This window comes from Salvelinus sp. IW2-2015, linkage group LG15 (genome assembly GCF_002910315.2).
Source record: "Salvelinus sp. IW2-2015 linkage group LG15, ASM291031v2, whole genome shotgun sequence".
Classification (NCBI taxonomy): Eukaryota; Metazoa; Chordata; class Actinopteri; order Salmoniformes; family Salmonidae; genus Salvelinus; species Salvelinus sp. IW2-2015.
In genome coordinates this window covers 11,397,185-11,424,586 of record NC_036855.1, presented here as the reverse complement: position 1 = coordinate 11,424,586, position 27,402 = coordinate 11,397,185, and the positions used below count along the sequence as shown (strand labels likewise).

General features: G+C 42.5%; 1 protein-coding gene across 5 annotated transcripts in view; it reads left to right on the top strand.

The window, feature by feature from the left end:
• The window catches only part of LOC111973886 (ubiquitin-associated protein 2), a 31,479-nt gene extending 12,487 nt beyond the window's left edge, over positions 1–18,992 (top strand). For 4 of the 5 annotated variants that reach the window (XM_024001334.2, XM_024001331.2, XM_024001332.2 and 1 more), the window contains exons 20-27: positions 18–109; positions 337–387; positions 657–735; positions 15,875–16,231; positions 16,495–16,599; positions 16,847–16,920; positions 17,485–17,676; positions 18,318–18,992. In XM_024001334.2, the coding sequence (XP_023857102.1) occupies positions 18–109; positions 337–387; positions 657–735; positions 15,875–16,231; positions 16,495–16,599; positions 16,847–16,920; positions 17,485–17,676; positions 18,318–18,410 (1,043 nt within the window). In that variant the 3' untranslated portion in view covers positions 18,411–18,992. The remainder of the gene's footprint in view (positions 1–17; positions 110–336; positions 388–656; positions 736–15,874; positions 16,232–16,494; positions 16,600–16,846; positions 16,921–17,484; positions 17,677–18,317) is intronic. The other variant, XM_024001335.2, reaches the window with a different exon arrangement.
• Positions 18,993–27,402: the final 8,410 nt, after the last annotated feature.

The following is a 27,402-nucleotide window of genomic DNA, read 5'->3' as shown; positions in this document are numbered from 1 at the left end:
TCATTCTTGTTCCACAGGCAAAGCCCCCCCTAACTTGGCCCAAGGAGTGCCCCCTCTGCTGGCTAATCAGTACATTATGAGCCCTGGAGGCCTGCTCCCTGCATACCCGGTAACTACGCTAACCCTCTTTTCTCTTGCATGCTCTCGTTCTTTGTTTCCATGAATTCCCATCCATTTCTCTTTACCAGTTTCGTTTTCCCCAAGTCTTTCTCTCACTGGCCTGCCATCGCACCCTTTCTCTCTCGCTCTCTTCCCTTTCATACCTTTTGGTTCTTGGTTGTATATGTGGATTATTTCGGTTGACCTGTTTCATTTGGTCATTGTCCCGCTCTAAAGCAGATCTATGGATATGAGGACCTACAGATGCTGCAGTCTCGTCTGCCTATGGTGAGTAACTTTTCACACATGGATCATCACTTACTACGTCGATGAAGAGCAATGCAGCACACATTTCTGTTTGCCCAGACGGACTCTTGCACGGTCTATGGTTTAGATGACCCAAACAAAAATAAATGTTAATGATTAATATTGCATATCTGTGTCCCTGTCATAATATGGAGATGGTTATAAGCACATGGCTGAATCGTAATATGTGGACTTCCTCAATGACTGTTGAATCTGATGTTTGGTTTCTCCTGGTGTCTATTTCTCTGTAGGACTACTATGGAGTTGCATTCCCTGGTACAACCGCAACAATGCCTGGCAGAGATGGGCTAGCCAACAATCCATACTCAGGTAATGCTTGTTCCACACTCATTTACAAATGCACTCTTTTCGGTGGCCAGAACCAGATCTTGGGTGCACACCATAATATGGAGATAATGATGGTTACAAGCACATAGCTGAATCTTAATTTGTGGACTACCTCAATGACTGAATCTCCATCTCCTCTGACTAAAAGTATAATTAAAGCTTGATTTTCTTCTGGGGGTGCGGAGGTGGTTGAATTGAACAGAACTAGCTAATTCAGCTCATCCCAACTACTCATACTCTCACACAGTGCCTTCAGAAAGGGTTCATACACTTTGGCTTATTCCACATTTTGTTGTTACAGCCTGAATACAAAATGGATTACGTTTATTGATAATCCATCTACACGCAACACCCCGTGATGACAGTGAAAACACGTTTTGCTAATTAATAGAAAATTAAATGCAGCAGTATCTTATTGAAATAAGTATTCACACCCCTGAGTCAATAGTTTGTCGAAGCACCTTGGACGGCGATTACAGCTTTGAGTTGTCTTGGGTATGTCGATCAGCCTTGCACACCTGGATTTGGGGATTTTTCTCCCATTCTTTCTTGCAGATTTTCTCAGGGTCTGTTAAAACCTCGCTAGGGTACGTGAGACGGTAGCGTCCCACCTCTTCAACAGCCAGTAAAACTGCAAGGTGCCAAATTCAAAACAACAGAAATCCCATAATTAAAATTCCTCAGACATACATGTATTTTATACCATTTTAAAGATCCACTTGTTGTAAATCCAGCCACAGTTTACGATTTCAAAAAGGCTTTACGACGAAAGCAAACCAAACGATTGTTAGGTGAGTGCCTATTCACAGAATAACACAGCCATTTTTCCAGCCAAAGAGAGGATTCACAAAAAGCAGAAATATAGATAAAATTAATCACTAACCTTTACACTTCATCAGATGACACTCATAGGACTTCATGTTACACAATACATGTATGTTTTGTTTGGTAAAGTTCATATTTATATCCAAAAATCTGAGTTTACATTGGCGCCTTACGTTCAGAAGTTCCAAAACATCCTTTGATTTTGCAGAGAGCCACATCAATTTACAGGAATACTCATAATAAACATTGCTAAAAGATACAACTGTTATGCATGGAATTTTAGATGCACTTTCTCCTTAATGCAACCGCCGTGTCAGATTTCAAAAAAGCTTTACGGAAAAAGCAAACCATGCAATAATCTGAGTCGGCACTCAGAGCCCAATCAAGACACAAATATATCCGCCATATTTTGCAGTCAACAGAAGTCAGAAATAACATTATAAACATTCACTTACATTTGATGATCTTCATCAGAATGCACTCTCAGGAATCCCAGTAACACAAATGTTTTTGTTCGATAATGTCCATTTATGTCCAAATTCCTCGTTGTTCTAGTGTTTAATACACTTTCCAAACTCACGACGTGCCGGAAAGTCTCAGCCGAAAAGTTAGTTATTACAGTCCGTAAAAACATGACAAACTAATTATTTAATCAATCTTTAGGATGTTTTTAACATAATTCTTCAATAATGTTCCAACCGGAGAATTCCTTTCTCTTCAGAAAAGCAAATGGAACAGGAGCTACCTCATGTGAAAGCGCATGGTCAGCTCGTGGCTGCTGGCAGACCTCTGACTTATTCCCCTCTCCTTCGGCCCCACGTCACAGTAGAAGCATCAGACAAGGGTCTAAAGACTGTTGACATCTAGTGGAAGCCTTACGAAGTGCAACATTACCAATATCCCACTATCTTCAATAGGAGCTGAGTTGAAAATCGATCAACCTCAGATTTCCCACTTTCTGGTTGGATTTTTTCTCAGGTTTTTGCCTGCCATATGAGTTCTGTTATACACAGACATCATTCAAACCGTTTTAGAAGCTTCAGAGTGTTTTCTATCCAAATCTACTAATAATATGCATATTCTAGCTTTTATGGCTTTGTAGCAGGCCGTTTACTCTGGGCATGCTTTTCATCCGGACGTGAAAATACTGCCCCCTACCCCAAAGAAGTTAAGTTAGATGGGGAGTGGTGGTGGTGAGCAATCAAGTCTTTCCACAGATTTTCAATGCGATTCAAGCCTGAGCTTTGGCTGGGTCACTCAAGGACTTTCATATTCTTGTTCTGAAGCCATTCCAGCATTGCCTGTTGGAACGCAAATCTTCGCCCCCAGTCTAAGGTCGTTTGCACTCTAATGCAGGTTCTCATCCAAGATTTGCTTGTATTTGGCTCCATTCATTGTTCCCTCTATCCTTATCAGTCTCCCAGTCCCTGCTGCTGAAAAGCATCCCCATAGCATGATGCTGCTGCCACCATGCTTCACGGTAGGGATGGTGTTAGACGGGTGATTAGCTGAGCCTGGTTTTCTCTAGACATAACTCTTTGGCCTGAATGCAAAGCACTATTTGTTTCATCAGACTACAAACTTTTGCCTTATGATCAGTCTTTCATGTGCATTTTTGCAAACGCCAGTTGGTCATGTGCTTTTTCTCAGGAGTGGCGTCCGTCTGGCCATTCGCCCGTAAAGACTTCCGGTAGTTTCTCATCTCAGCCAAGGAACTTTGTAGTTCTGACAGTGGTCAGTGGGTTCTTGGTCACCTCCCTGATCAAAGTCCTTTTTGCCCGGTTGCTCAGTTTGGTCGGACGACCAGCTCCAGGCAGTCTGAGTACTTCAATATTTTTTCCAATTTCCCAATGTTGGAGATCACTGGGCTCTTGGAATCTTTCAACACTAGAAATGGTTTTATACCCTTCCCCAGATATATGCCTAAATTTGGAGTGTCATAGCAAAGGGGTGTGAGTACTTATGGAAGTTAGATTTCTGTATTTAATTTAATACATTTGCAAACATTTCTAAAAACATGTTTTCACTGTCATTATGGGGTGTGTGTGTGTGTGGAGGAGAGAAACATATTTGATTTGTTTTGAGTTCAGGTTGGAACACAAAATGTGGAGTAAGTCAAGAGGTATAAATACTCTCTCTCATTCCCTCTTATTCATTTGCCTGTTCTCAGAGGGGGAATTCCGACCCAGGTTAAGCACGCGTAAATTGAACGTAATTCCCTTTTTATGTACTTCTCTACCCATATTCTGACTTTCAATTTAAGCATAAGAATAGCATGCTATTCGTTGGGGATGGAGATGAAAGAAATGAATGTGTGGCAGAGGTGTCTACAGATACGCCGTCTTTGGACCTTGTTAATTCCCTCAATTCCACCACCTTTAAGCACAATGAAATGATTAAGGTCGAGCAACCTGTCGGTTCCAAGTGGTACATCTACTTAATTATTTCCTATATAACACCATTCTCCATGCACTGTAATTTACAAATTGATAAAAGCTAGGTAAATGAGTAATCTGTTTGGATAAGGGGATTGTAAATATTAATGACAGTTTTAGATTTATTTGACCATATGATCGCTGGAGACTAGAGGCCGACTGTTTATGATTTTTCAATACCGATTAATTGGTCATTTATTTTTATTTTTATAATGACAATTACAACAATACTTATTGAAACTTAATATAATACATCAATAAAATCAATTTAGCCTCAAATAAATAATGAAACATGTTCAATTTGGTTTAAATAATGCAAAAACAAAGTGTTGGAGAAGAAAGTAAAAGTGCAATATGTGCCATGTAAAAAAGCTAACGTTTAAGTTCCTTGCTCAGAATATGAGAACATATGAAAGCTGGTGGTTCCTTTTAACATGAGTCTTCAATATTCCCAGGTAAGAAGTTTTAGGTTGTAGTTATAGGACTATTTCTCTCTCTACCATTTGTATTTCATATACCTTTGACTATTGGATGTTCTTATAGGCATTATAGTTCCTCTCCTCGCCCCTACCTGGGCTCGAACCAGGGTCACATCAAAAACAGTCACCCTCGAAGCATCGTTATCCATTGCTCCATTGCAGAGCAAGGGGAACAACTACTTCAAGGTCTCGGAGCGAGTGACGTCACCGATTGAAACGCTAATGCTTTGAATGAATGCTTATGAGCCTGCTGCTGCCTACCACCGCTCAGTCAGACTGCTCTATCAAATATCAAATCATAGACTTAATTATAACATAATAAAACACAGAAATACGAGCCTTAGGTCATTAATATGGTCAAATCCGGGAAACAAAACGTTTATTCTTTCAGTGAAATACGGAACCGTTCCGTATTTTATCTAACGGGTGGCGTCCCTAAGTCTAAACATTGCTGTTACATTGCACAACCTTCAATTAATTACGGTCTTTGTTAGGAAGAAATGGTCTTCACATAGTTCGCAACGAGCCAGGTGGCCCAAACTGCTGCATATACCCTGATTCTGCTTGCACGGAACGCAAGAGAAGTGACACAATTTCCCTAGTTAAAAGAAAGTCATGTTAGCAGGCAATATTAACTAAATATGCAGGTTTAAAAATATATACTTGTGTATTGATTTTAAAGAAAGGCATTGATGTTTATGGTTAGGTACACATTGGTGCAACGACAGTGCTTTTTTTCGAATGCGCTTGTTAAATCATCACCCGTTTGGAGAAGTAGGCTGTGATTCGATGATAAATTAACAGGCACCGCATCGATTATATGCAACGCAGGACACGCTAGATAAACTAGTAATATCATCAACCATGTGTAGTTAACTAGTGATTATGTTAAGGTTGGTTGTTTATTATGAGATACGTTTAATGCTAGCTAGCAACTTACCTTGGCTTCTTGCTGCAGTCGCGTAACAGGTAGTCAGCCTGCCATGCAGGCTTCTCGTGGAGTGCAATGTATGGCAGGTGGTTTGAGCGTTGGACTAGTAACCGGAAGGTTGCAATATCGAGTCCCCGAGCTGACACGGTAAAAATCTGTCGTTCTGCCCCTGAACAAGGCAGTTAACCCACCATTCCTAGGCCGTCATTGAAAATAAGAATGTGTTCTTAACTGACTTGCCAAGGTAAAAAAAAAAAAAAAGCGGCCACAATCGGTATCCAAAAATGCCGATTACCGATTGTTATGAAAACTTGAAATCGGCCCTAATTAATCGGCCATTCCGATTAATCGGTCGACCTCTACTGGAGACTGTGAAACCAGTCATATGGCAGCAAACTGAAGCAATCCAACATATCACCTTTTCCACAGTGAAGTTGAAGTGCTGGCCTTGTAACTTGGGATAAAATTGAGGTCCAAACTATAGGCTTCTGTAGCCATGCGCAAATAACAGTGTAAAGGCAAACAGTCAATTTACAGTCAATTTATTTTGATTTGATTTCTATAATGTTTTTATTACACTGAACAAAAAATATGAATGCAACAACTTCAAAGATTTTACTGATTTACATATAAGGAAATCAGTCAATTAAAATAAATAAATTAGAAAACTATGGGTTTCACATGACTGGGAGTATAGATATGCGTCTTAAGGTAACAGCATACAATGATGATCTAGACAATTCTGTGCTTCCAACTTTCTGGCAACAGTACGGGGAAGGCCCTTTCCTGTTTCAACATGACAATGCCCCTGTGTACAAAGCAAGGTCCATACAGAAATGGTTTATTGAGGTCGGTGTGGAAGAACTTGACTGGCCTGCACAGAGCCCTGACCTCAACCCCATCAAACACCTTTGGGATGAATTGGAACGCCGACTGCGAGCCAGGTCTAATCGCCTAACATCAGTGCCCGACCTCACTAATTATCTTGTGGCTGAATGGAAGCAAGTTCCCACAGCAAAGTTCTAACATAAGTGGAAAGCCTTCCCAGAAGAGTGGAGGCTGATATAGCAGCAAAGGGGGACCAACTCCATATTAATGGTCATGATTTTGGAACGAGATGTTCATCGAGCAGGTGTCCATACTTTTGGCCATGTAGTGTACCCTTTTTAAAAAATGTCGATCCAGAGAATCACAAACATGCTCAATGGGTGATGACATGGCTGGTTAGTATGCAGGCCATGGCGTAACTGGGGCATTTTCAGCTTCCAGGAATTGTGTACATATCCTTGCTACATGGGGCCATGCATTATCATGCTGTGACATGAGGTGATGGCTGTGGATGAATGGCACGACTGGGCCTCAGGATCTCATGGCATCTCTGTGCATTCAAATTGTCCTAAATAAAATGCAATTGTGTTAGTTGTCCATAGGGTTGCCAACTTTTTCACTACCAAATAAGGGACAAGAGGTCGCGTGCCACGGTGGTATGGGTATGGTGTTGTGTGAATGAATGAATATACAGTGTATATTCTTATTCAATTGGAAAGGCAAAACATTTGTATATTCCATTTAGCCTATAGCTTTACTAAAACTTTATCATTATGTAAACTTATGTGAATTAACCTCAAAATAAATGATCAAAGAAATCACAATTTGGACCTTTACAGCAAAAATAACTTTCCAAATGCAAAAGAGGAAAAGAGGGGCATGAGTCACTCACCAAGTCTACATATTTTTTGCTGCTCTTGACTGATTCAAGCAGTCCTTTCTCTTGCATAGCCAGAGAGATGTCATTACATGACAAATCACAGTTCCCAGATATTTGAAGTTCATTTTTGATCAGCTCTGTGCTACATCGGTTTCTTGAGTCTGACCATTTAATGGTCATCAGACAGAAAATCCTCTCTACAAAGGCATTTGAGTCTGGCACACTGAGGACAAATGAGACAATCCTGAACATGTTGATCAAGTTGGCTTTCCCTAGGTTTTTGGAAAACTGCCACCTACTTCTAAATGGTGGATTTTGTGGTATCCTGTCTGGCTTTCTGTATTTCCTCCCGGCTAGCACAAAACTCTTCATAGAGTTGGTCCATACTGACTGTCTCATTTTGAGGGCAACCACCACCTGCTCCAGGTCAGTGAAGGAGAGCTCCTCATAGAGGCCAATCAGTTTCACCATTACATTTTCTGGTGAGAAATCAAACCACTTGTCAATGTATGTAATGACAGTGTCATAGAACTTCAAAGTCCTATTGCTGCTTGGACCTTTTGTGCTGACAATTGTTTGTCCATCAGCTGCTTGGTCTACTCAGAAAAAAACTGTCCTGTTTCAGCTGAAGCATCTTAAATGTTGAACTTTTGGACTTCCTCGTAAACATCTGTGATGCAGAGCGTTGTTTCCTCCAGCTTTTTTACGAGTTGGTCAAATACACACCCACTTTGTGGAAAAAGCACAGATTAATCTCAGCAGCTTCTGTTTATTCTTCATACTCAAAAATACTATTCAGTGCCACAGGACAGGTCTCCCTATCTCCCTAAGGGACCTGAAGTATGATGTAAGAGCTGGCCAGCTTTGCTGGAGACGATCGACAGCTGGGTGAAAAGAGAGCCATCGTGTGCAAACATGTCGCAGAATTTCACAGCACTGTGTGAACAAAGGCAAAAAAAATGCGTGCAGTTCCTCTCTTCGGGAAGCAGATACTGATAAGTGGCTGTAGATCTGTAAAACAATTGACTCAATATCCACTGACCACTGATCGCAGGCGTGCTTGCAGGCGTTATGAGCTATGAGAGCTGGGCAATTAGCTTTCAGAATGCGATTGTTGGCACTGCTCAATAACTGGTAAACGGAGAGGTGTTTTCCAATTATGTCAGTTTCCGCAGTAGACGTCACGAAGAATGCACCGATATTGCTAGCACCTTTAGCTAGCGTGGCCGTGTGCATTTCTGTGGATGCATGCTGAGTTAGGTCAATCTCCCCTCCATGGCCAATTGAGAATTCCCAACGCATAAAGTACAGAAAGCTTTCGTCGAGTCACCACTGACGGGCTTATCCCACGTCTTTTTTGCTTCACATTGTTTGTTGTAGCTGCACAGTCTTTTTTTGCATGTTTATCCATATTTCCTTGATATGCCAAACCGATCAAACAATAACAGAAATTACTTTGCAGGAATTGGCGCGTTTACACTATACTGTGATTGGATGAATATACGGGACAAGGGAGGTCCCGTATGGAACAATATAAGGGACATCCCGGCTAATACGGGACAGTTGGCAACCCTAGTTGTCCAGTAGGTTATGCCTGCCTATAACATAACCCCACCGCCACTATGGGGCACTCTGTTCACAACATTGACATCAACAAACTGCTCGCCGACACAAAGCCATACATGCCATCTGCCCGGTACAGTTGAAACTGGGATTCATCCGTGAAGGGCTCACTTTTCCAGCGTGCCATTGAAGGTGAGCATTTGACCACCGAAGTCGGTTATGATGTCAAATCAGACGTGCCAATTCTCTCTCTGTCCGCAGGTACGAGATCCGAGTTAAACGTACGCAGAAATGAATAGGGCCTGATTTTCTTTACTCAGTGAATCCACTGAGTAAATCTAACATCCCGATTCTCGAGCTGCAACATGCGAGATTAATACATTATTCAACGTAGCTACCCGGTGTCTGCCCCTCCTGTTGTGATGAGTTTTTCGACTGTCAGCTGTACGTAAACACATGGACAAATCCCTTTTCGACTCCGTGTGTTGTGGAAAGGTAAACACTAATTGTTTCATGCTAACGTTAGCGAACCAAAGATGGGAATTCAGTGGCCTCTATAGTGCCAGCAGTTCACTCGCATTTGCTAGTGAAAGAAATTTAATGCAAATACGAAAACTAACTGGTCGCATTTGTGCGAGTGTGATATAAATTTAATTAGTTGTATTTTCCACGTAACATTACGAGGATCACGCAACCTGGTAGAGTAACTGTAATTATGATCCACGTCACAAAAAGCATTACAAAAGTATAATAAAAAATGTATATAAATGTGGCAATATTGATGTTACACAGGAAACGGAAAACAGTTACTTTATTAATGTGCTGGTTGACAACATGAAGTGTGCTTTACTAAAGTGTGCTTTACTATACATCTTTGTCTGTCGTGACTACAACACAAAGCATATTGAAACATGGTGGCAGCGGTACTCAAAAGAACCTGGATCTCATCGATGTAAATGAAGAATACATCCCAGGCGGCAGTTTGAAAAAGTGCCGCGTTTACAGCCTAGTCATCGCGCGGAACGTCTAAGTTTGCTGGCTATCGTGAGTGACTCTATGCTAAAAGCTAACTGGCTATTGGATACAAGCAGTTTCGTTAGTAGCTAACGTTCCATTCTACAACTAAATCACCATGGAAAATGCACTGAAACCTCCAGGGAAAAATTTACTTTGATTGTAATTTAGCACTGACCTGGAAAAGATGGAAAGAGGAATTCAATTTGTACATGGCTCTTACAATGAGAGAAAAACCTGATGACTACAAAGTGAAGCTACTGTATTATCTCATTGGGGTAAAAGGCAGAGATTTGTGTGGGCAGTACAAAAGACAATCTCCCTGAGGAAGTAATTGCAGCATTGGATGAATTGTGATCCCAAGAAAAATTTATCAATTGAGAGAGAATTTTTTCATGTCAAGTCAGGGCCAAGATGAGAGTTTAGACAAATATCTCACTGAATTGAGGACTCGTGGCCACCTGCATCTTTGGAGTAATCAGACTCTCATCAGGGACAGGATTGTGTGTGGCACGTGTGACCCACACTTAAGAGAGCACTTACTCAGAGAGACTGATCTCAGTTTAGAGAAATCCATACAGATTGGACGAGCTGCAGAACTGTCCAGACAGAGAGCTAAAGTCATAAATGTGCAGGGCCCTGTAGCAGTGCATGCAGTAACACAGAAAGAGAGGCCGAGAGGGAGAGGAGACCCTACAGAGGGACAGAGCATTATACAAAGCAGATACTGTGGACGGACACATGAGAGAGAAAAAAAGGAAAAATGCCCTGCATATGGACAAAAATGTAAATCCTGTGGGAAAAAACAATCACTTCTCTATGGTTTGCAAAAGTGCAGGGACCAGCAAGAGAAACAGTCCTGGCAATGGAGAATGCGTCAGCTGACTCAGTGGTGAGGATGTTCTGTGCATCACACTAGGGCCAAAGTCAGAGCATCAATGTGGTGCAGGAGAAAACCACAGACCCCAAATGCAACTCTCTTTGCAACCATGCTGGTCAACAAAAAGTCAGTCAGATTTCAGCTGGATTGTGGTGCTAGTTGTAATGTTATCCCTGCAAACCTCAAAAGACGGTCACCTAGAGCCCTGCAGTCAGGTATGCGTGATGTATAACATGAGTACTCTGACGCCACTGGGGAAGTGCACACTTAAAGTGATCAATCCACGCAATAATAAAACCTACCGAGTTGAGTTCATTGTAGTCAACGAGAATGTGCACAGGCTCATTCTAGGCAGTAAGGCTGTCCAGGCAATGGAGTTAATTACTGTGCAGCATCACAACATCCTGGCCATCAAGAAAACAGGATCCTGGACTAAAGAGCAAATTAAACAAGGAGTACTCTGATGTATTCCAGGGAGATGGATGCTTACCTGGCAAGCTGGAAGTGGATGAGCGAGTGGAGCCCGTCCAGCTGCCAAAGAGAAGAGTGCCAGTAGCACTATATAAACCAATCAAAGAGGAGCTCAGTGTTCTAGAGAAAAGGATGATAAAAGCAGTTGAAAAAGGCACAGATTGGATTAGCAGCCTGATCGTAGTGAAGAAACCGTCTGGAAAACTAAGTGTGCATTGATCCAAAACCTCTCAACAAGGCGCTCAAGAGGAGCCATTACCCACTTCCCACTATTGAAGACGTGCTGCCAGATCTGGATAGAGCACGCGTGTTCTCTGTTTGTGATGTAAAAAATGGATTTTGGCATGTGGAACTGGAGGAGGAATCCAGCTATCACGTTCTCTACACCCATGGGACGCTACAGGTGGCTGCGCATGCCAATGGGAATCAGTCCAGCCCCAGATGTTTCAGAGGAAGTTGAACCAGGCAATGGAAGGACTTCCATGAGTCAAAATCATTGTAGATGACATCCTGATTGTGGGAGGAGGAGACAATGATGAAGCGGTGACTCTGGACCATGACAAAAACCTGAAAATGCGCCTGGACAGATGCAGGAAGCTCAATATCAAGCTGAATCCTGAGAAGCTGCAGCTCCGGCTGAAGTGCCCTACATTGGCCGTCTGCTAACATCAGAGGGGTTGAAAGTGGACCCAGGAAAAGTGACAGCCATCAAACAGATGCCTAGGCCTGCAGATGTGCAGGGGATGCAGCGCTTCCTGGGCATGGTCAACTACCTAGCCAAGTTCTGCAGCCACGCCACAGATCTCTGCAAGCCACTGCAATAGCTAACACACAAGGACTCACTGTGGGAGTGGTCAGAGACATGAGCAGGCTTTCAATAAAATCAGGGATACCATTATACAGACCCCTGTGCTGAAATACTACAACTCAACAGAGCAGCTTGTACTACAGTGTGATGCTTCAGAGAGTGGGTTAGGAGCAGCCTTGATGCAGGGAGGACAACCAATAGCATACGCCAGCAGAGCCCTGACAGACTGAAAAAGGATATGCACAGATGGAGAAGGAGCTGCTTGCAGTGGTGTTTGGCATGGAGAGGTTCCACCAATTCACATATGGACGAACTGTGGAAGTGCAGTCAGATCACAAGCCTCTAGAGAGCATCATGACAAAGCCTCTCCTCAGTGCACCAAAAAGACTACAACGCATGCTCATGAGACTCCAAAACTACGAGGTCAGTCTCCGGGAATTCATGTGGTGTTTCCCGGAATACATTCCGGGAAAACATGTGGTGCTGGCCGACACCCTGAGCAGGGCATACCTCACAGAACAAGACAACAGAGGCCCTGTGGAGGTCAAAGTGGAATCAATCAATATGATACACTACCTCCCTGTGTCAAGCGAGAGACTAAAGCACATCCAGAGAGCCACTGAGCTGGACCGGGAGCTCCAGACACTGAAAAATGTGGTCCTGCAGGGGTGGCCTGAAGTGAAAGGACATGTACCCTTGGAAGTAGCCATGTATTTTCACAACAGAGATGAGCTGAGTGTGCAAAAATGGAATTATCTTCAGAGGTGAGCAAGTCGTTGTGCCTACTGCCCTCAGGTCAGAGATAATGCAGAGAATCCATTCCTCAAACATAGGAACAGAGGGATGTCTGTGAAGAGCTTGCGACTGTGTCTACTGGTCAGGCATGAATGCACAGCTGAGAACATACATGGCACAATATAGCACCTGCACTGCATGAGGTATGAAGCAGCAGAAAGAAACGTTGAGGCCACACGGAGGCCACACGAAGCACCAAAGCGTCCCTGGGAAAATATAGGGACTGACCTGTTCCAGTTCATCGACAGACTACATGGTCACAGTTGATTCTCTCCAACTTCTGGGAAGTGGACCATTTGGAGAACACACAGTTGAAAACAGTAATTTGAAAACTGAAGACACACTTTTCACGCTATGGCATACCTGACATCCTTTACTCAGACAATGGTCCCCAGTACTCTTCAGACGAGTTCCGAAGTTTCAGCAAGGCTTGGGACTTTACACACAAAACATAGTCTCCAGGATACCTGCAAAGTAATGGGAAAGTGGAATCGGCAGTGAAAACAGCCAAAAGACTGATGGCAAAAGCAAAGAGAGCAGGTGTTGACCCATACCTGGCCATGCTGGATCACAGAAATACCCCGTCACAAGGAACAGACAGCAGCCCTGCAATGGTGCTCATGGGAAGACGTACAAAGACACTACTAATGAGTGAAAATCTTCTGAGACCGGGGATGGCAAACTGTCAGCTGGAGAAGTACAATGAGAAAACAGAAACAGGCAAAGTACTACGACACCTCTGCTAAGGATCTCACAGTGCTGCAACGAGATGACCGGGTGAGTTCAGCCACTCACAGGACAGAAACGGTGGTGGCAGAGGGCCACAGTAGTCAGACCTGTGGAGCAAAGGTCCTACGAGGTGAAGACAAAACAGGGACAAGTCTTCAGGAGGAACAGGTGACACCTGAGGAAGAGCTGAGAAATAGAGGATTTCCCCACTGTTGAGGAGCCTGGCACAGAGCCAGTGAACAGAGCACCAGCCGACGCCCAGCAGAACACAGAACACAACCTAGAGGTGAACGATGCACCTCAACACGAAGATCCAAACATCTCAGGTTAAGCACCTCCTGATGTAATCAACACACTCCACACAAGGTCTGGTAGGGCCATCCGAAGACCTATACACCTGAAAGAATTTGTGTGAAGGTAAAAAATAATAATAAATAATGCACAGTCAGACAGTAAACAAACATTCAGTTCACATTCCAGTTTATTGCAGACATGGACTACAAGCCAAAGTTAGGTGGAGTCTGCCTTTTGTTGTTTTAAAAAATTAAAAAGAGGACATGTAGCAATATTGATGTTACACAGGAAATGGAAACCAGTTGTTACTTTTATTAATGTGCTGGTTGACAACATGCCTAGTAAAGTTTGCTTTACTATATATCTGTCTGTCGTGACTACAACACAAAGCATATTGAAACAATAAACATCTTGGGATTAAATGGAGTTTAGAAGACTGATGAAGAATGAATGGGTGTCCGGTGTTAGCTATAGAGGCAATGCTTCTAAAATGCCTTGGCACTAGATTTGAGATTCTGTCAATTTTGAAAATCTGAAATGATGTATGCGCTGCAAAGAAATCCAATAGGCACCTTTACATCGGCTTTAAACACCTGCCTCTTCTAGCGAACAGCTGGCAGATTCTCTTTGCATTAGCCTACTTAAGCTTTGTGTAGCCAGTTTGCGGTCTGTGTCGACGCGATCATTTGTTTTGTTTTTATGTTTTCCAAATTATTTAGCTTTTAGTGTTGATTAGGAACCATGTCTAAAAGCCAATACTTGTGAGCTGGCCCTAGTGATTGGCCCTGTTTGAGAGGTGACAAGCGTTCCTTTACTATAGAGACTAAACTTGGGGGCATGTGCTAAGAAAAACATTAGTTATCTCCAATTTGCTGTGCGCTTCTGGTATTCTTAAAAAGTTGGACAGGGTTGGCAGGTCTGCAAACTGCAGTCAGGTCAAGACCCTGGTGAGGACGATGAGCATGCAGATGAGCTTCCCCCAACTTGAGACGTCTGTGGCATTATGTTGTGACAATTGCAAATTTTTAGTGGCCTTTTATTGTCCCCAGCACAAAGTGCACCTGTGTAATGATCATACTGTTTAATCAGCTTCTTGATATGCCACACTTGTCAGGTGGGTGTATTATCTTGGCAAAAGAGAAATGCTCACTAACAGGGATGTAAATAAATTGGTCACAAAATTTTGGAGATACGCTTTTTGTGCGTCTTATTTCCGCTCATGAAACATGGAACCAACATGTTGCATTTGTTTTTGTTCACTATACATGCCCAGACTTCTCACTTTTTTAAATAATTTGTTTTGTTTTAAATATGAACCACTATTAGTAGCCACCGTCAGTTATACCCACATTTAACTGTTACTGACGTTAGTGTTAGTTTACCTTTTCTTTCCTCTGTCACGTTCGTTTGGTTGTTCCTGAGGATCGCTAGCAATAGTAGATCATATTAGACAAACGTATTACAAGTTATGCAATAATTTGGGACATGTAGCCTATTTTGAATTATTATGGACCCCCAGACTGCGTAGCAGTTTAAACATGGCACATGACTACTGGACCGTTGTCATCAGTTCCATTAATAATTATTTGTGAAGATTTTTAGGACTATTGTTCAACGCCTTTTGTACACTCCTCCCCTTCCCAACATTTCATGGATTGAACAAGTGACTATGGCAACTTTTCAGGATGAATTAAACTACTATTTTTGATTTACCAATGTATTTGGTGCATAAAGGATCTCCAAACCTGTTTTATTATTCATAAATACTTTCCTAACCATAAATAATATACAATATCAGTTTTTATTTACCAATTGGTGCAGAAAGTAACATGGCTGTATGTACATGGCCTTCTGTTATTGATCCTTAATATTTTTAGCCTAATATTCTGAACTCCATATATTCTATAGAGTCTGAATTCTAATTAAAGGTACACCTAATTTAAAGGGATGGATTTAGATAAATGTACAAAACCCTATTGAGTGAACTCGACAAGAAAACCTGTTAGCCAGCAAGTGGGAGTTTTCAGCAATTGAATTATATGTATTCAGCAGCGCAGGGGAACCACACCTGCAAAGCCCGTTACGCACCTTCATAATGCAAGTCTGAATACTACTGAGAAGTGGGTAGGAAAAGCATTAATAAAGTATGAATCAGGCCCATATTGATCACTATCTCCCCTCTCTTTTAGGTGAAGCGACCAAGTTTGGCAGAGGGGACTCGTCTTCCCCAGCTCCCCCCACCAGCCTGTCGCAAGGCCCCTCCGCTCAGCCCCAGCAGCCCCCCCAGGCTCAGAGCCAAGGTCTGGGACAGAGCCAGGGCCAGCAGAACCAGGCCTTCCTCAATCCACCTCTGCCCCCAGGCTACGGCTACACCGGCCTTCCTTACTACGCCGGCATGCCCGGGGTGCCCAGCGCCTTCCAGTACGGCCCCACCGTTTTTGTGCCTCCGGCCTCGGCCAAGCAGCCCAACATGGGCTTGGGGAACCACTCCAGCCAGTACCACCAACAGCATCAGCCTAGCTACGGCCAGCATGCGTATGGAACAGGTGTGTGTGTCAGTGAGTGAGAGAGAGAGTGAACTGAAATCAGACTGTGTGTGGCTGAGAAGGAGAGTTCTTGCTTAGCGAGCATGGCCCCACCCCCCTGCCGGATATAGTCGCTGTTCACATGCTATTCTAGCCAGTTGCCTTATTGCTTCTCTCTCGGTTCTTCTTCTCCCCCTTACCCATCCCCCTTCCTCTGCTGTCCTTTTTACTCTCCCCATCCACTTTACTCGTTCCTCCTGGTCCTCTTCCATTCCTCCTCTCAGCTTTTGACGACCTGTCTCAGGGCCACGCGGGGGAGTACAGTAAGGGAGGGTACGGAGGCTCTGCCCAGTCACAGGCCAAATCAGCTGGCAGCGGCCCAGGGAAAGGTACACTCACTGAACTCAGCTGCCCCAGGACGCACCCCCCCTTCCCCTCCCCGCCCCCTTCACTTGTTATCGGCCGTGATATATAGATATATATATATACACACTACTGTTCTGAAACACCCCCCTCACTACTAACTAAGAAATACTCCCTCAGTCACTACTAACTCTTGAAATGTTGAAAATTGCCTACTGACACCGTGCCGCCTCGCGAGGGCAAACTGACATGTTTGTGGCCTCTCGCTCACAGCTCCAGGTTTGTCCAGCTCAGGCAGCAGTGGAGGGGTGACCGATATTGGCGCTTCAATGTACAGCAAGACACAGGTGAGCTCAGTAACATTCTGTGTACTGTGACCTATGCTGAAGTCAGTCAACACCTGGTTTATAGTTGTTGCTGTTAGTTTTGTCGCGATACCAGGAAGCAAGGGAAACAAAACATGTATCAGATTTCATTTCTTGAGGGAAAACGATCCTAATTTTGGAAAAAGAACTGCCTTATGTTGTCACCCAGAGTCACGTTTCATTTCCAAGCTATAGCACACAATATTTTACAAAAGTAGGTTTTAAAAGAACATAGTTTAGTCTGTTTCATGTATTATTTTTTGCCACACAAAATGGAATCGGTGTGTCGTGACATCACTAGTTGCTGTATAGTTTTAGAGTTTCAGCCAATGATGTGTATACAAATCATTGGTTTGAGACATGTCTGAGAATAAGCGGCTTTAATTGATACGGCTGGTTGGATTAATTGATCTTAAGGAGCAGACCTCCTCAGTTCCACAGGATTGAAATATGAATGAGGATAAATTCAGGATCATACCTCTTATGCTCAGATATTACATAATATAATGGGCTTCTCCACACTCTGTTCACTGCCCCCAACCCCAGTCTTTTGATAAGCAGGGTTTCCACGCGGGAACGCCCCCTCCCTTCAGCCTGCCGTCTGCGCTGGGGGGCACGGGCCCTCTGAACCCCGGCGGTGCCCCCGGTTACGCCCCGCCACCCTTCCTCCACATTCTGCCTGCCCACCAGCAGCCACACTCCCAGCTGCTACACCACCACCTCACCCAAGACGGACAGGTAACATCCCTTCAACCTGTTGTTGATAAACACCATACACTTAACATTCTCCTCCTGTTGTTGATAAACACCATAGACATACATGGACTTGGTGTCGGAGCTGAACTGCAGTGGTGAATGACTTCCGACAGATCGCAAAGGTTTTAATGGTCTGTCAAGATAGGGCGTAAGACTGTTACGGTTAACATATCATGAACATATTTTTTATTTTATTTCACCTTCAACTAGGCAAGTCAGTTAAGAACAAATTCTTATTTACAATGACGGCCTACCCCGGCCAAACCCGGACGATGCAGGGCCAGTTGTGCACCGCCTTATGGGACTCCCAATCATGGCCGGATGTGATTCAGCTGATAAACACTACAGTCATTCGAACCTGGGACTGTAGTGACGCCTCTTGCACTGAGATGCAGTGCCTTAGACCGTTGCGCCACTCAGGAGCCGCTGAGTATATAAATAAAAAGTGGAGATGGGGTTCTGGGATGGGTTCCAATGAGTTTTGACTAGGAAGTGCCGTTTCTGTATATTCCCATCTTGCTCAAACAACTTTTCTACCCTCTAGTAAATACCCCTCTCCCTAGTTTGACCCAATAGCCAATAATTGACTGTGGGGTGTGTGTGCATTCTGTCTCCCCCTGTAGGGTGGTCCGGGTCAGCGCAACCAGTCCAGCAGCATGCAGCAGAAGAGCCAGGGCAACAAGTCCAGTTATGGAAGCCCTTACTGGGCCAACTGAAGGGTACACCTGGGGAGTCTGTCCTGGCCCCCCATCCTAAAGGCTGTGTGTCCCTTCTCCAACTCCCCCATTCATTTTTCTTTCTCTTTTCCTTTTTCAAAATTGGTTGTACATGTAAGATATTTATGTATGTATTTATATATATATATACTGTATATGTAATAGTAGAACATGAAATGTGGTTGCTGCATTTTATTTTTGAAAGACGTTTTTGTTTACTTTTTCAAAACTGCAGGAAGACATTACAAAAATACATCTGAGAACTCCTATAGAGGAAAATGGAAAAGGAGAGAGCTTTAGCACTGAGCAAAATGAGGACATCTCAGATGGGGGGTTTCCACATTAACAAACTACATTTGTCTCCTTTTTTTTTTATACACAACTCTTGAGTTATCCTGCTTATCCCCTTCATTTTCACCTTTTAAAAACTTCAGCCGTAGGTCTGCCGTGGGTGGCTCTGGCAAGGGGGGCTGCCTCTGTGCCTTCCGCCGCATCAATACGCCTCAAAGACCTGCCCATTAAAATTGTATATTTTAATTTCATTTTAACCGTTTCCATCTGAATAAAAGTTCTGAGCAGTAATCATCTTGCCCAAGTTCTTTCTCGTCATTTAGTTTGTGAGGTACTGATTGTGAGGGCAGACTGGACTTAGATGTTGTGATTGAATGTGTGATTTGTTGTTGACCCTGAACTGACCAGGGCTACCGCACAACAACTCCTTCGTACTTGAGCGCCATCCACAATGGCTAATCTGGAGGCGAAAGAAACGGTCACTTGTTTAGGTTAGGTTCTGGCTAGCGGAGTAGAACACTTGAGAAATAAAAGGATATCCTCAAACTCTAGGAGCTCAGATGCAATTATTGAATAAACGCTTTGACAGATTAAGACAGCATGTCTGTCGAATCGTTGGTTATTAAATTATTCCATCTGAGCTCCTAGAGTGAGAGGCTTTCTTTCTATTGCACAATGGCTAACTTGGCCAGCAATTTTAATTTGGCATTGGTTATTCATTCACAATACTCATCAGAAACCCTAGCAAAATCTCTGGAAATGCTAAAGTTGTACCAGTTTCAGCTATATCTCAAATTCCTATTGAAAGATTGGCCAAAACTATAAGCAGCCTTAATCTTAACGAATGTAACTGAACAAAAATATAAATGCATCATGTGAAGTGTTGGTCCCATGTTAAATGAGCTGGGGGGGGGGAATCCCAGAAATTGTTCACAAAAAGCTTATTTCTAAAATTGTGCACATTTGTTTACATTCATGTTAGTGAGCGTTTCTCCTTTGCCAAGACAATTCATTCACCTGACAGGTGTGGCATATCAAGAAGATGATTAAACAGCATGATCATTACTCAGGTGCACTTTGTGCTTGGGACAAAAGGCCACTTGAAATGTGCAGTTTTGTCACAACAGAATGCCATGGATGTCTCAAGTTGAGGGAGCGTACAATTGGCATGCTGACTGCAGGAATGTCCACCAAAGCTATTGCCAGAGAATTGAATGTTAATTTCTCTACCATAAGCTGCGTCCAACCGGCCTCAAACTGCAGACCACCCATAACCATATCTGGCTTCACTTGCAGGGATGTTGAGTATGTCTGTAATAAAGCCCTCTTGTGGGGATAAAGTCATTCTGATTGGCTGGGCCGATGCCCTCCAAGGCCCACCCATGGCTGCACCCCTGCCCTCATGTGACTTCCATAGATTAGGGTCTAATGAATTTATTTAAATTTATTGATTTCCTTATATGAACTGTGACCCAGTAAAATCTTAGAAATTATTGCATGTTGTGTCTTATATTTTTGTTCAGTATGTATATAATACACAAAGCCGGTAACATTGTAGAATGTTAGAATGTAGGCTGTTATAAATTGTGTAAGCATATGCCTATATATTCTCCTGCTGTTGCAGACTCACTAGTTTCTGCCTAGTGGTGTGTTCCCATGACATATGGCAGCTCAGCATGAGAGCAACTCAGCATGAGAGCAACGCACACAGGGCTATTGAGCACCACTCATGATGGGAATACACAGGTGGTGCACTGCATAGGCTTTAACAGCAGAATCCTACCCAAAACTCACAGCAACAAATACCCTCGCCGTTATGTTATTCACCACTGGAGGGCGTACGCAGTCCTGGAGTTAGGACTTCCTGTTCTAGGCTTGCGTTCTATAAAATGTGCTCTTGAACACTAGTCATTAAGCATTTAGATTGGTAAGACGAGAGGGAGTTTACACCTGATATGCACTATACTCAACTTAAAATTGCTCATTCAAAATTCAAATGCTACTGCTAATCTTTTTTTAATGATTCAAAGGGAAAAGCAGAGCTTTTATATGATATCATTACACCTTTGGAGGTAACATTCAAGCCATGTAAGATTGGCTGCTGTTGGATATATCCATTGAATATAACTTAATAATGCCTTATTAAATGTATATAACTGTCTTACCGTATACCCTAATTATGTGTAGGCGCAGATGGCGCCTACACAAAAAAATATTGTGGCCCACAGAATAGAGCTCCGTATTCCAACCAAATGAGACTGGACAAGGAGGGTGAGTGGCTTGGTCCATTGTGCTCTACTGCAGAAGTCTACACAGCACTTGGGTCAAAGGTCAAAGTGAAGTTGATCAGGTCAAATCTCCCTCTCTGGAAAGGCCACCCAGGGAGAGAGTGGGGAAGGGGGTGAAAGCCATAGGAAAGGAAAAACAAAGGTCTGGCTAGAGAGAGTTTTAACGTGAGAAGGACAGTTTGAATAGTCCTTAAAAATCCACGACTGGTTATCGCCATCCCTGATTTGTCTCGATCATTATGAATTAGTATAACCTTGGCCACTTGTAAATTAACTCATGCTTTTGGTTTCCAGCAGGGTTCTGCTTCTCTAGCCTGATCCACAACCAGTGTTGTGGAAGCTACTCTGAAATCTTGGTTTACCCATTACTTTACACTCGAAGAAGTTAAGCTACACTAAAGCTACCCTTAAGAGTAATATAGTTTATTTAACTAAAGCTACTTTGAAAAATGTGTTCACTACTGCACATCCGAGCTACTGTACTTCTGGAAAAATGATCATATCTGAAATGTCACAGACTACATATTGTAAGAACAGATCACTCTGGAGTCAGGTGTTAACTGTAATTTAGCCTACTAAACACAAAAATAATGTTTCAAATGAGAATTATGCAGGTCTGATTATGAAAAATAAAAGGAAATTGCCTATTTACCCCCATATTTGAAAAATATATATTTTGCGAAAGAATTTGTGTAGTTCCCATAGTTAGCTACACCACTACATGGCAAAAAAGTTGTTAACTACTGAAAACACTACCTAGATTTGAATTTAGTTCAACTACCACCAAGCAACTACCAAATGTAATTGAATTACTAGTTGAACTACATGTAGTTCACTACTCCACAAACACTGTCCAAGACCATCCTTACTGCTGCACTCTTTTTTTTTTACTATATCAATCAGTCACTGAATCTGTGTAGCAAAATAGAATCGAAGCTCGCAAGATCAGGATGGTCATAGCAGGCTACTGCTTCTCAGGAATGAATCTATCTGGCCCTGTATGCTGCTGTAGTAGGAGGACTAGTGTGTTATGCCATAGATAGTCCCTGTATAGCTAGCTACTTTATATGATTGGCCCTCGCCAGAGGCGTCACCCACCTATTTATTTTTGAGGGGGCACTTTTATCTTCCACCATATCGTCAATATTTTCCACATACAGGTGGATAAAACTGAGGCCTTTTCACTACAGGGAAAACCCCATAAAGACCCCCAAGCCCCACTAATGTGCAGATAATATATTTATGTTATATAGGCTGTTATAAGTCTGTTGCCTCATACTTGATGTTTCTATCCAGCTCGTGTTACACAATGGCTCAAAATAGGCTAATAGTGGCGGCGCAATGGTGGATGTCTAAGCTCGATCTCTAATATTTCAATGAACTCGAGCAGGAATGTACGCAGGAATGCTGATGTTTGTTGTCACTCGTTACTGCTCTTTCAGATGCTTTCGACAAAGACGTTTTGTGGGGGTTCACTTGGTTCACTCCCAAATATGGGGGCTGTCACACGGGATTTAGCCCCCCAGCAGTGAGGTCGCACAGTGAATGGAGGGCTCGCTTGCTCGTAAACTGGGTATTTGATTTCATTCTCAAATCATTGCCTGTTTTTCCTCCTCTCAATGCTTTAAATTACAAGCCTGTCCTTGCGCTGAATGCTTGCAGTCACAGGGTGTTTTGGTTTCTTTCATCTCATTTTGGAGGACCGTGAGATATTATTGTCCCCTGCTTGTTGTTAGATTTGACAGTGGTGTCCATTCACTGAGAAATTGGACGCAATTAAAGAAATTATGCTGATTCGCTACTTGTGTTCGAGGCGGAATAGAGTTTTTGCTGTGTGTGCAGTCAGGGATATGTAGCTTATATAATGATTGGATACTCATGTCTCCGCACTAACAATGTGAGTCGTTGTCCCAAAGGCGGGAAGGCAAGCGACAAGCTTAGATCCAAAATAAGACTGTAGAAATACTTTGGGCTTATTTTGGACAGATTCTGGCGAGAGTGAAACCTCCCGATTCGCTTCTTCCTCTCTGGCGGGGTCCCTGGCTTGCTATGGAGTTACTCCGGGCAACTGCTACGAAAACAAAAACCCAGCAATCACAAGGGATTTTCTTGTAGCCTTTTAAGCTAAAATAAGCCAGCCCAGTGCGTAAAATGTTGTTTTCCCTATTTGTGAAACTATAACTAGGTTTCCATATTTATGTGTGTAAAGTAGTCTACATGTTTACATGTTGGATAAAACATGTCAAGACAGGCCTGATTGAAACAGCTAATTTGTTGGTAAACTTTCCAAATGTCGACAAAACTAAATATGCTCCACAAAGTGAGCACATAAGGAACTCATCATCAAGCTTTGATTATTTGTGTAGTGCTATGGAAAAAAACAAAACGTGCACCGAGTTTGGGAAACCCTGACCTAATCTCATCATGTAGGCCATACCGACACTGTTTCTGCAAGCTGTTGGCTAGAGCGCACGTGCCAATACCAGTTGGCACATTCACTACATAATGCCATATTTAGAACATTTATCAGTAGAGTTTAAAATGCAATGGAAACCCATTTACAGGGACTTTAGAAAGTATTCACACCCCTTGACTTTTTCCACATTTTGTTGTGTTACTCGCAAAGTAGGGCACCAATTGGTAGATGGGTAAAAAATAAAACAAACAGACATTGGAATATCCCTTTGAGCATGGTGAAGTTATTAATTACACTTTGGATGGTGTATCAATACACCCAGTCACTACAAAGATGCAGGCGTCCTTCCTAACTCAGTTGCCGGAGAGGCAGGAAACCGCTCAGGGCTTTCAACATGAGGCCAATGGTGACTTTAAAACAGTTAGAGTTTAATAGATGTGATAGGAGAAAACTCAACAACATCTTAGTTACTAAATGACAGAGTGCAAAGAAGGAAGCCTGTACAGACTAAAAATATTCCAAAACAACCTATTTGCAATAAGGCACAAAAGTAAAACTGCAAAAAAATGTGGCAAAGAAATTAACTTCGTCTTGAATACAAAGTGTTATGTTTGGGGAAAATCCAACACAACACATCACTGAGTACCACTCTTCATATTTTCAAGCATGGTGGTGGCTGCATCATGTTATGTGTGTGCTTGTCATCGGCAATGAGTAGGGAGTTTTTTTAAGATGACAAGAAATGGCTATGCACAGGCAAAATCCTAGAGGAAAACCTTGTTTAGTCTGCTTTCCAACAGACAAATTCACCTTTCAGCAGGACAATAACCTTATGTAATCAATATATTTTGGTTTATTTATTATTATGAATCTTTTTTGTTGTTGCAAATGTTAGATTTTTTCTTCCAATGACATTACAGAGTATTTTGTGTAGATCGTTGACAAAAAAAAAGACAATTAACTCCCAACTTGCATTGGAGAACCTCCCTGGTCTTTGTGGTTGAATCTGTGTCTGAAATTCACTGCTCGACGCAGGGACCTTACAGATAATTCTATGTGTGGGGTACGGAGATGAGGTAGTCATAAAAAAATCATGTTACACACAATTATTCAGCGGCAGGTGGCCTAGTGGTTAGAGCGTTGGGCCAGTAACCAAAAGGTTGCTGGATTGAATCCCAGAGCTGACAAGTTAAAATGACAAGGTAAAAATCTGTCGTTCTGCCCCTGAACAAGGCAGTTAACGTCTGTTCCTCAGTAGGACGTCATTGTAAATAAGAATTTGTTCTTAACTGACTTGCCTGGTGAAATAAAATGTTATTTTTAATAATTGTACACAGAGTCCATGCAACTTACTATGTTAAGCACATTTTTACTCCTGAACTTATTTAGGATTGCCTGACTCAAGACATTTCAGCTTTTCATTATTTATTAATTTGTAGAAATGTCTAAAAACATAATTCCACTTGGACATTTTGGGGTATTGTGTATAGACCAGTGACACAAAATCTGAATTTAATCCATTTTAAATTCGGGCTGTAAAACATGTGGAAAAAGTTAAGGGGTGTGAATACTTTCTGAAGGCACTGTGACTTGTATTTTTCGATTCGGTACATGGGAATTTAACTGCAAAAGTTTTTTCATGTGCACTGTGTCATCACGCACAGCCTTTTATCTGCAACAAGCCAATTTGATAGAAACACATCTCTGGTGTGAAAATCTGCATATTGTTTTTATAAAGATTTTAGAATATTCACATGAAAATCTGTTGCCAATTATATGGAAACCTAGCTACTGTTGCAATAATAATGGAAATAATTTGTAAGAAATGTAAATAAGCCTAGTTAGGCCTGTAAAGTAACAAAGTCTGTAACGTTGTTCCAAATCACACTAACCTCGCCTGACACTATTGTGTTATAAACACAATCTTAATAGATAACAATATAGTAGGCTTATTCAAACGGGCTAACACTATCTCTGTGAGAGATACAGTGCATTCGGAAACAATTCAGACCCTTGACTTTTTCCACATTTTGCTACGTTACAGCCTTATTAAAAAATGTATTAAATCGTTTTTTCCACTCATCAATCTAAACACAATACCCTATAATGACAAAACAATAACAGGTTTTAGAAATGTGTACACATTAAAATAAAATGCTTAAATATTAAATTTACATAAGTATTCAGACCCTTTACTCAGTACTTTGTTGAAGCACCTTTGGCAGCAATTACAGCCTCGAGTCTTAGGTATGACGCTACAAGCTTGGCACACCTGTATTTGAGGAGTTTCTCCCATTCTTCTCTGCCGATCCTATCAAGCTCTGTCAGGTTGGATGGGGAGCGTCGCTGCTATTTTTAGGTCTCTCCAGAGATGTTAGATCGGGTTCAAGTCCGGGCTCTGGCTGGGCCACTCAAGGACATTGAGACTTGTCCATAATTCACTCCTGCGCTGTCTTGGCTGTGTGCTTAGGGTCATTGTCCTGTTGGAAGGTGAACCTTCACCCCAGTCTGATGTCCTGAGTAGGTTTTCATCAAGGATCTCTCTGTACTTTGCTCCGTTCATCTTTCCCTCGATCCTGACTAGTCTCCCAGTCCCTGAAAAACATCCCCACAGCATGATGCTGCCACCACCATGCTTCACCGTAGGGATGGTGTCAGGTTGTGTCCAGACGTGACGCTTGGCATTCAGGCCAAAGAGCTCAATCTTGGTTTCATCAGACCAGAGAATCTTGTTTCTCATGGTCTGAGAGTGCTTTAGGTGCCTTTTGGCAAACTCCAAGCGGCTGTCTGTTTTACTGAGGAGTGTCTTCCGTCTGGCCACTCGACCATAAAGGCCTGATTGGTGGAGTGCTGCAGAGATGGTTGTCCTGGAAGATTCTCCCATCTCCACAGAGGAACTCTGGACCTCTGTCAGCGTGACCATCGGGTTCTTGGTCACCTCCCTGATCAAGGCCCTTCTCCCCCGATTTCTCAGTTTGGCCGGGCGGCCAGCTCTCGGAAGAGTCTTGGTGGTTCCAAACTTCTTCCATTTAAGAATGATGAGGCCACTGTGTTCTTGGGGTCCTTCAATGCTGCAGAAATGCTGCAGAAATGAAATCATGTCTCGGAGCTCTACGGACAATTCCTTCAACCTCATGGCTTGGTTTTTGCTCTGACATGCACTGTCAACTGTGGGACCTTATATAGACAGGTGTGTGCCTTTCCAAATCATGTCCAATCAATTTAATTTGGACTCTAATAAAGTTACAGAAACATCTCAAGGATGATCAATGGAAACAGGATGCACCTGAGCTCAATTTCGAGTTGCATACAAAGTGTCTGAACACTTATGAATACTTATGTAAATAAGGTATTATGATTTTTTTGTATGAATTTGCAAAAAAAATCTAAAAACCTGTTTTCGCTTTGTCATTAGTGTGCGTAGATTGATGAGATTTTTTTTTTTTTAAATAAGGCTGTAACAAAATGTGTGAAAAGTCAAGGGCTCAGAATACTTTCTGAATGCACTGTATTGGAGAGACCAGTTTGAGATGTTTTACGGTGTGGCTTTAAGACCCAGCGGAGTGCAGGCAGCCCAGCCGGGCGGATTATGCTGCATTGATAACCAACTGGGAAGGTGGTAATTATCATATACGACTGTGCACAATCTGTTTGAACGCCTATCCAGCTCGTAATTACTAGTGGGAAACTCGTCTATCATCCATGAGCTCCCACTTTTCCCACAGTCAGACCTCTGACGTCACCTGCAAAGGAAATTACCTCGATAACAGCATTTTCGGCAGTTAAATGTAGCAACAAAACCTTATTTATATAGATCTATTAACATGGTTTTTGAACAGTATAGTTTGTTTAAACGCATGATAGCGGCACTTTTAGTTCATGGTTGACGTATTTTGTTGGCCATTAGCCAATCGGCGTTTTTCAATGAGTTCTAAGCACGTTAATGCATCCAACTGGTATTTACAACTTCAAAACCGGTATTTACCACCTTCCCACT